Genomic DNA, 11,661 nt, shown 5'->3' on the forward strand with positions numbered 1-11,661 from the left:
ATTAGTTTAGTTTGATAAAACTAGAAGTGTTTTGTTCGATTTCTTCCTTTTGTTTGGTGCCTCTCAGGTTCATCCTCCCATCCTTAGTTTGTTGTTGTATTGTTGTCAGTCACAATCAGATAGATAGAAGGGATAGTGCATGACCCCAAAAAATATAATCAACCTGTTAATTTATAACTTTTCATCAAGATAACTTTTATCACTTGTAATAAATGTAATGCACTTCATATTTCACAGTTTTAACCTGTTAACTGTTTAAAGGGTTAGTTCACCCAAAAATGAAAATTCTGTCAGTAATTACTCACCCTCATGTTGTTCCAACCCCGTAAGACTTTCGTTCATCTTCTTCGGAACACTAATTAAGATATTTTTGATGAAATCTGAGAGCTGTCTCACTCCTCCATATAGGCTTCTATGTAATTGAAACTTGCTGGCCCAGAAAGTTATTAAAGACAATGTTTAAAATAGTCCAAGTGACTACAGAGCCTCAACCATAAGTTTTTTCAAGAGATGGGAAAACTTTTTGTGTGCAAAAACAACAACAAAAATAACGACTTTATTCAACTATTCATTTTCTTCCGTGTGGGCCTCTGAGTGAGTTCACGTAGTGTAACAGCGCAGCGCTTCTGGGTTGTACGTCAGAACATAGGCTCACTATTGGCTGACGCTGGTCGTGTGTGATGCTGGCCAATAGTGAGCCTACGTTCTGACGTACAACCCAGAAGCGCTGCGCTGTTACACATTGAGGGCGGTGTTGCTAAATGAGAAATACAGATTCCTAAGACTGCGCTCAAAATACAAAAAAAAAGCTTGCTAATATAATATTAATGAAGTAAAAGGCCTCTTAAATGAACTTAGAGTATACAAACATCCATGACTTTCATGACAAAACAGTTAAGTACACTTTTAAAAAGAAAACATAATATTGTCAAATTAAACGTTTGACCTTGAAATACATTTTAAATCATTGATTTAATAATGTTTTGTCATGCTCTAAAGAAGTAGGCCTACACTTATTTTGATGTGTTGACTAACATACAAAAGCACATGTAAAGTTAATATTGTTTTACACGTACCAACTTGCAATTTGCAAATGTGTAATTATAAATGTCTAAATACATGACATACAATTTTCAATAGAAATTACATTAAAGTATATTTTAGTTTACTGCCCATATGCTTGTCAGTACATTCAGCAATAAACTTAACCATAAACCATATTTAATAGAAGTAATTATGAAATTACAAATAAAAAATATGGACCAAAAAGCACTCTAAAGTTATGCTAACTGCATTTAAACATTAATTTAATTGCACATAACATGAAATTATAGGTATCCAACAACATTACATTCAGTTTGCGGTATTTTATTTTAAAGTAGGCCTATAATATTTCCAAAATCAGTACTCTTTTTAAAAGTTTACCTCTTTTTCACAAGGGTAATTTAAAATGTATTAATGGAAAATTAGAAAATGGTATATAGAAATATTTATGATTCATATATATAATATAATATAATATATATATATCATATATATAATATAAAATATATATATTTTTTACAAATACATACATTTAATCAACATTAGGCATAGATTTTGATACACACAGTATATGAACCATATCCCGTCAAATATTAAAATAAGATATTTTAAAAATAAGCTACACAGTACTCGATACTAAAGTCCATAATGTTTTATGGTCTAGTCCAACATTGAGATTAATTCCTCTTATTTAATGCTCTTGTCAAACATCAGTCATTTTCAAGTGCTGCTTTTTTCAGTCAACATCAGTTTTGTCCGCGTCTTTGAGAACGCAAGACCATGCATCCTGCTGCCTGTTGACAGAGTTGTAATCTGGAGGAACGTCAAAGAAGAGCTCATCATCAAAACAATTCTCATCACTGGGGGAAGCCAAATACGGTAGTTTGAGAACAACCCCAGTCAGCAAACCGCCCACTGCGGAAACAGCAATGGTCCCGAACACGGCAGCCACCTGAAAGAGCGCCTGTTCCTGAGCGCTCCGACCCAATCCCGCTTCCAGGTCCGGGATAAACACCCGCAACTCCGCTAGCAGAGGGTCGCCCTCTGGAGGAGCCCGATGAGAGAAGGTTTGGTAGAGACTGGGGCCGTACGTTTCCTCGGTCGCCACCAGGATGCCGCAGATTCCTGCTAGACTGGAAATGAGTCCCGTTAGACCGTGCAGGTTGTGTATGCCACACTGATCCTGCAACCGCAGCCGACGCGCCAGGAACGGGCTTAGGTATTTGTACCCCAGCATGCACGCAATGCATCCCAGGATCCCCAGTACAAAAGCAGCGGCCGGTGAAATCATCATGTCCACCGAGGCCCCAACTGTTACACCACCGGCCAACGTTACGTTCTGCACGTCGGCCATGCTGATCTTGCCATTCTTGCTGAGCATGCTGGACAGGGCAAAGGCGGTGATTGTGGAGGCACTGAGACCTATGAACGTGTGCAGAACGGCTCGGTGTTGGTCGTCACCCTTGAAGGTCAGCGCTGAGTTGAAAGAGGGCCAGAACACCCAGAGGAACAGGGTTCCCATAACAGATAGCAGATCCGACTGGTAACTCGTCTTCTCTTTTGGGTGTCCCTCGTTTATGCTGGGTCTGTAGAGGACAAAGGTGACACCCAGTCCAAAATAGCATGCGAAAATGTGGATGAGGATGGAGCCACCAGCGTCGTTGATCTTCAAGTATTTCAGGACGGCCCATTCTGTGACACCAAACACAGGGATCTCGAGCAAGGCCATCACCTATAACCAATACACAATATGTAGTTTGAAGATGTAAAATATGTAAAAATGACTCATCTTGCTGACTTAAATGTACTAATAAAAGTTTGACACAATTGAGCCATCCCGAAACCTAGTGTGCTGCCTACATAGACGGCATTTTAAGGCTTCATATAGGTTCAATACAAAAAGTTATCATCTTTTAATTAATTTTTTTAATAGGATGCATCATTTAAGCAAATTCTAAGGCAGCATCACATATATCTATTGCGGTGAACGCAATCCCAGAATGCATTGCGCCAAGCTGTGCTGTTATTAGTTCGTATAAAGCACATATTAATGCCTTAATCTGCATGACCTTATTCTACATTCCTAATCCAATTCCTACCCAATGCCTAAACATAACAACTACCTTACTAACTATTAATAAGCCGTAATTAGGAGTTTATTGAGGTAAAAGTCACAGTTAATAGTTAGTTAATAGTGAGAATCGGACCCTAATCTAAAGTGTGACCACAAGTCCCAGTAGAATATTTTAGCTTACAATTACTACATTCAGAAATATGTCAAAGACAAATATAAAATGACATAGAGATATACCTAAGTTGATCAAAACACTAAAGTTTAGCTAATTGCATTTAATATGAATTTAAAATGCTCCTTTATTTTTTAATATTCAACAATAGAAACTATTTAAAGAGTTTTCGATGCATGGCAGATCTTTATCACACACATAAAACAGGTGAATGTCTCCTTTTACTTTTTGTGAATGAATATATATTATAATATAATGAATGTGAATGTTCACCAAATCTTTCCACTGTCTCTTTTTAGTGAAATCAAGTAGTGTTGCGATGGACAATGGAAAATGTTGCAATATCTAATATCAAACCACCTGCTGCAAAAATGATAAACTTACCAGGAGTTGCACAGGGCTCGTCTTTCCCAGCACTGCTCCAAAAGAAATCAGCACAACAGCACAGGCGAACTCAGCATTGATCAGATTCAGCACACCAAGATGAATCTTCCCATCATAGTAAAACTGAAAGAAGCCCTGGACCAGAATGGCCCACTGAATGGTAAATGTGGCGATTAGGAAGTTAAACACCATTCCACCAAAACCATAGCGGCGGAAAAAGGCCAGAAGGCAGCCGAATCCAAGAAATATCATCACCTGAATGTCAGCAAAAAAAGGATAGTTCTGATACAATGAATTATCCATGGGCTGTGTCTGGTTGTTCTGTAAAAGTGCATTAGCTTGATCATCGTACGTCACAAAGAAAGCATAGAGGACCACAATCAGGACCTCCAATGCAAAAATTAGCACAGGGAGCCGCACACGCAAATTTGTAGACTTATTCTTCATTTTGACTGTAACTGAGCACAGAGCCATGCAGTCCTGCCTCCGTTCTCTTCCAGTGACACTTATTTATTTTATCTACTGTAACTTGATAAGCAGAGTGCTTTCCATTGGTTAAAACATGAAGTTACATCACCCACATGCTGCTTAGGCAAAGGGAAATCCAGCTGCACTTTGTCCTAAGTAATAACCATTACCAGAATTTAATTACTCAGCAGTTTTTAAACTTAAACAAAGGGTATGGTATAGACTCAATTGAAATAATCATATCATAAAAGAGCGAGAGATAGGATGAGAAAGGAAAAAAGAAACTCATTTACATGTTTATTGCAAAGATCAAGCCATAAACCTCACTGCTGGGGTCAGACTCGGAGTAATGCACTTTCAACAGGGTTTCACATTATTGTTTCCTAATACTGTTGATAACACAGTACAGAAAGATAAGCTCATTTGTAAAAGTGCCTAATTTGGAAAGCCAGTTTGATGATGAAGTCACAAGAGTGAACGGAAAATGTAATCAGTGTATAAGTGTTTATTTTAAATCTTGTTAAACTTCAAGGAACGTATTGTAGAAGCTTTCGATAGATAGATAGATAGATAGATAGATAGATAGATAGATAGATAGATAGATAGATAGATAGATAGATAGAATTATGCTCTATTTTTTCTGTTGTTCACTGACATTTTCTTCAGCTGTATTTTTTTATGTGACCTCTATTAGAACAAACAGCACCTCCATGTCTGTATTATTCTGAAGAGTAGATTATATCCTGTGAATGTAAGATGCAAGAAGTCCTTGAGACTATTTATGGGACACATTGATCTAAACATCTTGATCAACGATGGACCCTTTTCAGACTGTGATTACGTGTTTCCATATGTATTAACGTCATGAATCTAGCAAAGTTTTTTAAATATATTTTCTTTTTTTCTTTATAAATAATGTTTCTTTCCTTTGCATTAAATGATAAAAACTTATGGTTAAAGCTGCTCCGAGGGTGTTTCGAATACAACAGCTGATGGAGTGACGGCACATTTAAAAATGTTCTCACATCTGTCTACACTGTAAACCCAGATTTTGTTTCTAATTAAACTTACGAGTAATCATTACTTATTCTTTTATGTTTAGTAAAAACCTGCTATCAATGAATCTCATCAATGGTGACACTTACAATGCATGCTGGGTACCCAATAGTAAACCTATTATCCTAAACCATGTAAATAAAACATAACATGTTTAGTTTCTGCTTGTGTAAAAGGTTAGGGTTATATGTTAATACAACTCAACATGTTTAGTTTCTGCTTGTGTAAAAGGTGAGGGTTATATGTTAATACAACTCAACATGTTTAGTTTCTGCTTGTGTAAAAGGTGAGGGTTATATGTTAATACAACTCAACATGTTTAGTTTCTGCTTGTGTAAAAGGTGAGGGTTCCATTTTAATACAACTCAACATGTTTAGTTTCTGCTTGTGTAAAAGGTGAGGGTTCAATGTTAATACAACTCAACATGTTTAGTTTCTGCTTGTGTAAAAGGTGAGGGTTATATGTTAATACAACTCAACATGTTTAGTTTCTGCTTGTCTAAAAGGTGAGGGTTATATGTTAATACAACTCAACATGTTTAGTTTCTGCTTGTGTAAAAGGTTAGGGTTATATGTTAATACAACTCAACATGTTTAGTTTCTGCTTGTGTAAAAGGTGAGGGTTATATGTTAATACAACTCAACATGTTTAGTTTCTGCTTGTGTAAAAGGTTAGGGTTCCATGTTAATACAACTCAACATGTTTAGTTTCTGCTTGTGTAAAAGGTTAGGGTTATATGTTAATACAACTCAACATGTTTAGTTTCTGCTTGTGTAAAAGGTTAGGGTTCCATGTTAATACAACTCAACATGTTTAGTTTCTGCTTGTGTAAAAGGTTAGGGTTATATGTTAATACAACTCAACATGTTTAGTTTCTGCTTGTGTAAAAGGTTAGGGTTATATGTTAATACAACTCAACATGTTTAGTTTCTGCTTGTGTAAAAGGTGAGGGTTCCATGTTAATACAACTCAACATGTTTAGTTTCTGCTTGTGTAAAAGGTTAGGGTTATATGTTAATACAACTCAACATGTTTAGTTTCTGCTTGTGTAAAAGGTGAGGGTTCCATGTTAATACAACTCAACATGTTTAGTTTCTGCTTGTGTAAAAGGTGAGGGTTCCATGTTAATACAACTCAATATGTTTAGTTTCTGCTTGTGTAAAAGGTGAGGGTTATATGTTAATACAACTCAACATGTTTAGTTTCTGCTTGTGTAAAAACTAAAGTGGTATAAGGCAACGGGTTTCCACGCGATTTGCGAGTAAAGTCAACTAATTCGGGTTAAGAGTGTATATGTTTCCCCCTCTTTTGGAAAGTCATAGAAAAGCTATTGTGGACTCTTTCTTTTTCTACTATGATGACGTCCGCTTCTGAGAAACCAGGAAATATAAAAAGCATCCGCACATTTCAGCCTTGTTTTGACATTTGGCAGATGCCTAACAACTTAGATTGCTTTCAAGGTAAATCCTGCATTCTTTTTCTTTCTTAGAAATTAGTTAATGCATTCCCTGGGAATCGAACCCATGACCTTGGCGAATGCCAAGCTCCAGTGCTTACAGGAACACTCTGAAATTTACACGAAAGAACTGCAAACACCACAACTGATAAAACTGAACAAAAGTATGTTTTTATTATAGCCGTGCTGCTATGTTTAAGGGGGAAAAATGTGTGAAACTGCACATACCTGCCTTTGCTAACAGAGTCAGGCAAACATATTAAATATGTTTTTATCTGGACTTTTTCTATTTGTCTCAACAACATTGTAAAATGTCAACTGAACAAGTACATTGAGGTTACATTTGTTTAACACTTTGCATTTAGGCAGTATCTGTTTATACCGAGTGCAAATAGCCAACCCTGTTGGCAAAGGCTTAGTTTCACTATCATTGATCATATATTTTAACTTTGACACAAACAGCATACTTGTATTTACATTTTGTGTGAGTAACACAATAACAGTAGATAGAACCCACAGGCCATTATACAGTCATTTTACCCTTTTATTTGAGCAGGTCTTAAAAGAAAGTCCATAAAAGCCTTAAATTTGAAAACGAAATAACTAATGTAAACTAGAAAACTAATGTAAATAACTGTTGTCTTTATTAAAGTTGAAAGAGGCTGTCTAATTCATTTAAGAGAAGGTAGAGAAATTTCTCTTTTAATGTCATGGCAGTGTGGATATTTGCAGCTGAATTGAACTTCCTAATGCTGCGGTATCTTTTATTATTCAACACACACACAAAAAATATTTTGTGTATTAGGACGTCCTTGAAAATGAGATGATGCATCTCAAGGGGTTTAATGAGATTAATCAGAAAGAATAAAATTTGTTACAAATTTGTTATAAAATGCAACACTGTGACAGAAATGTGATGATAGTAGAAAGGGCCAGTTATTTATATCAGTTCAGTGTCATTTTCATGGTCTTGTATTTGACTATGAAACAGAATAAAGCAACAATTGAGGAAAAGACACCAAGTGACATTTCATTATTTATTTAAAGTTGAGGACAGTCCCTGTGTTATTCTGAATATTCTGATTTAAATATGTTCATAAATAAAAACATTACATTTCTGTGAAGAAAGTTCTCACTCAAGACTCCACATCACACTGTATATTAGAAGAAACGCCCACTGATTTCTTTTTTCTCACAAATGAAAACACAATAAATAGTTGTAATAAACGACTTGAACTTTATTGCATTTTGTGCAGACAAGTCTATAAAATGGTCCAGAGAAACCATTATTCATAGAACATAGAAGCTTTTGACAAGATAAAACAATAATTTAAGATATAGTTTAAATATATTTTCATATAACACAATTGAGACACAATGTTCTATTTATTTTTAAAATATTAAACTTGCATGGACACACAAATTAAACAGCTAGGCTAAGATAACTATAATGTGTCATATATTTACAAAAGCAACTGCCACGGTTTAACCTCTCTTTTTCCAATAAAGTGATATGTCACAGAGTCATATACGTAAAGAAACAGAAACACTTCACCCTTTTCCCCGTTACAGTCACGCTCCCAAACATGCACCGTTTTGACTCCTCGTGAGAACCGAAGCAGAAAACAGAAAACACATCACTAATCAAGATCACTGTCTTTGCATCTACACTGACTACCATACAAAAAAAAAAAAACTCAAACTGCCCTCCTATGGAGAAATTCGAAATGTCGGCTGTGTAGAAATGCTCTTGCACACACTGTTGGGAAAGTTTCAGAAGTATCAGAAGATGTACGGTGCCATTAGAAATTAGTGAGGTCTGGAGATTTTTCGGTTAAAACACCAACATGCTGAAACGGGTATCAGGAGCACTGAATGATGAATGATGAAGAGCGTCTGCCAATCTAAAGTAACTGTGCAAATCCCCTTCTGTCTGGTATATCCCAACATGGCAAGATATCTCTTCGCATTGATTAACTTTATCAAGTCTGGCTAAATAGCCCATTCTATATGAGTCAGCATTCTCAATATTGCATTTGAACACATTTTCATACACGCCGCTTCAGCAATCACTCGGAAATAATCAGTAGCACCTTCTGAAACACCTGCGATTTCAAATTCAATTCGCTGGTTATCTTATAAGCCCTGTTAATCGACTAGTAAACTGCGAAATGGAATAGATTGCAACAGTGACCGTCCACTTTTTCAGCGGCGTTGGTTCCAGAAGAATTTTTTTTCCATTCATTTCTCCCATAGGGATTTCAAAAAAGTCTTCATTAAAGCGTTATAAGCCACGAACCAAGCCAACCAGCTATGAGGTGAATCATAACAGTACAAACTTTGATTTGAAGCAAAAAAGTATTTGAAAATTGGACAAAAAAAAACAAGAATGTGCACTTAACGGCTTCAGTGAGGGAAAAAACTACAATCCCATGAAGCATTGCGAACAGCATAATCAAATAAAAAATGATGGAGAAATTTAAAACTATGCATTTAATGTAGATTTTTTATATATTTACACATGTAGGCCTATATATAAACACTATATTTTAAGTTTATTGCAAAATATGCATATATTGAAATACGTGAATTTTTTTTTGTGTAGTGAGACGACTCGATTACGTCATTCGTCATTACTTAATCACTGATTGGTGAAATTTTCTGCACAGGATCATGGGTAATGTAGTTTTTCACCGCGAATTCCGCTGTTAAACACGATTATTTTTAAACTAAGTTGAAATAAAGCGGGCTGATGTCTTCAACAGAAATACATGCCATCAATTATCAACCTCGTAGCTCTCAGAAAGGCTGTCTTTAAAAGTTTATCATTAAAAATCTATTTCCCTATGGAGAAAATGAATGGAGTTTTTACTTCTGGAACCAGACTGTTGCAGTCTATACCATTGTTGCACGTCAACATTGCATAAAAAACATCATGATTCTTCTATATGCATTCTAAGGGCACATTCACACAGAGCGCTATTTTTCTATGTAAACACGTATTAGACAAACGTCTTGAACCATTGCGCTCGTGTCTCGCGTGTTGTGTCTTGCGCATGAAACGGCATTCTAATACTCGTCTCTAGACCTTGCACTTTTTTTGTTCTACTGCCCGGCGTCTTGCGTTTTTATAAAAGAACTCTAAGGGGCCACTCAAACAGAACGAGTTTTTCCATTTCACACCTCTACTTTTCCATTGTTTTTCAACGTAAAGACGGATGTGTTTGACCGTTGCGCTCGTGTCTTTTGCAGCATCTCTTGAATGACGCGGCTTTTAAAAAAACAAGTTAAACTTAAAAAAAAACTCTCTAGAACTTGCGTCTTTTTCTGCTCCACTGTCGTGTTTTTAACAGCAAAAACGAGTTCTGTGTGAACCGGCCCTAAAGGTGTTTACTTCAGGTTCCCTTCAAAAGTGCTCCAAAGCGAGGACATGAAATAAGAATAAAAATACCAACAAATGAGATTGAATGTAGATATGTGAGAAAGAAACACTAACTTTGAATTTTCACAGTGCTTATTTCTAGTTATGCTTTGGCCAATTTGGGGTGACTTTAGAGTTTACCGCCCCTTTCAAGGGAAGATAAGGAACGACATGCTATGCGAACAAAGTTTATGACACTTCTTTATTGTCTTCAGCCTTGGGGAAGGATTAGACGAATCTGATAAAATGATATCGAAAAGCCCTTTGCATCGATGTGAATTCAATTCAGATAATCTATACTCCATGATGAACGGGACTTCAGACATCATTGTCATCCGCAGAGAAAAACCTCTGTTGTCCGACAGCCAATATGGCTTAACCACGACATTGTCCCGGTATGTTTTTCTTTGCATGACTTTAAATAATGTGGAAAGTTCTCATAAAACTGCAAGTCACCCTGGCAGATACGGAAGCTCTGATTTCAATCTATAATACCTATACCACTATAAACAATTAAGTAGAAAGTCATTTTAGATCCTCAAAGAACTTACTAAACTGTAATTGCATAGGACTCCAAAGAAGCCAATCTCGTCTTGTGTTGTAAATTCTAACGTATGGTACAGCAATGCAAAAGTTGCTTCAGATAAGATTATCATTTTAGAACAGAAGCAATAAACTTGGAAGAATTACGATAGGTATAGCACTTATTTACGTACTTTGCAATTTCTGTTTCGGATAATAAAATAAAAAAAGATCAGTTGAGCATAACTAGAATACTGATAAAGAAAATGTACTTAGCTATAATTCTTTTTGCAAACAAGTTAAAGATCACTTCTATGAACTTATAGACCACAACCTTTACACACTACCTTTCTACTACAAGTGTGAACTTTGACATGACAACATATGAGGAAAGATGAGGTATGTTTGAATAGTATAAGGACAGACTGGCGGTGACATTGAGTCGGTTTGCCTGTCTTTGAGTTGTAACCCTGTAAAACATTTTTCTTGTATGTCATTAAATTCTTTAACTAATTTGGGTGTCTGAATGTAAATACACTTTCGATTTAAATGCAAAAAACATCTATAAATATTGCATTTTTTTCTTTCGTTTTTTCCCCCCCTCAGTCTTATGTTTTGGGGGAGCGCAATATATATTTACATTTTAATGAAGGTAGCAGCTGTCACGTTTCTGTTTGTCTTTGGACTTCCTCTGTGTTCATTGTGTTCACTCCCAAGTCTATTTGTTACTATGGTTTCTCTCATTGAGTTCATTTGTCCCAGCTGTGTCTCATTTCCCTCATCTGCTCTGTGTATTTAAGCCCTGTGTTTTGTCCTGTTCGGCGTCTGTCGTCGTTAATGTTAAGCTGGTTGTTCTGTCCTGGTTCTTAATCTCCAGAGCGTTTCTGTAAGTTTATTATTAATAAAGTCTGCTGCACAGAAATCCTGTTTCCTCGCTGTTGCAACCAGAAACCTAACAGCAGCAAACTCAGCACAATTTGATTTTAAAGTTTAAAACATACATTTAGTTATTTTCCTTTTTAGGTCTCACAGTTACACAAGACGATAGTTTACTAGTCTATTC

The 11,661-nt window shown here is 36.1% G+C and overlaps 1 protein-coding gene across 1 annotated transcript; it reads right to left on the minus strand.

Moving 5' to 3' along the window:
* Positions 1 to 1,780: 1,780 nt before the first annotated feature.
* rh50 (Rh50-like protein) lies at positions 1,781 to 4,121 on the minus strand (the record flags this gene model as incomplete). The annotated part of the gene is made up of 2 exons (XM_081349538.1): positions 1,781 to 2,776; positions 3,675 to 4,121. The coding sequence occupies 2 exons, from the start codon at positions 4,119 to 4,121 to the stop codon at positions 1,781 to 1,783; spliced, it is 1,443 nt and encodes a 480-aa protein (XP_081205664.1).
* Positions 4,122 to 11,661: the final 7,540 nt, after the last annotated feature.

This window comes from Scardinius erythrophthalmus (assembly GCF_964197995.2).
Source record: "Scardinius erythrophthalmus genome assembly, chromosome: 20".
NCBI classification, from domain to species: Eukaryota; Metazoa; Chordata; class Actinopteri; order Cypriniformes; family Leuciscidae; genus Scardinius; species Scardinius erythrophthalmus.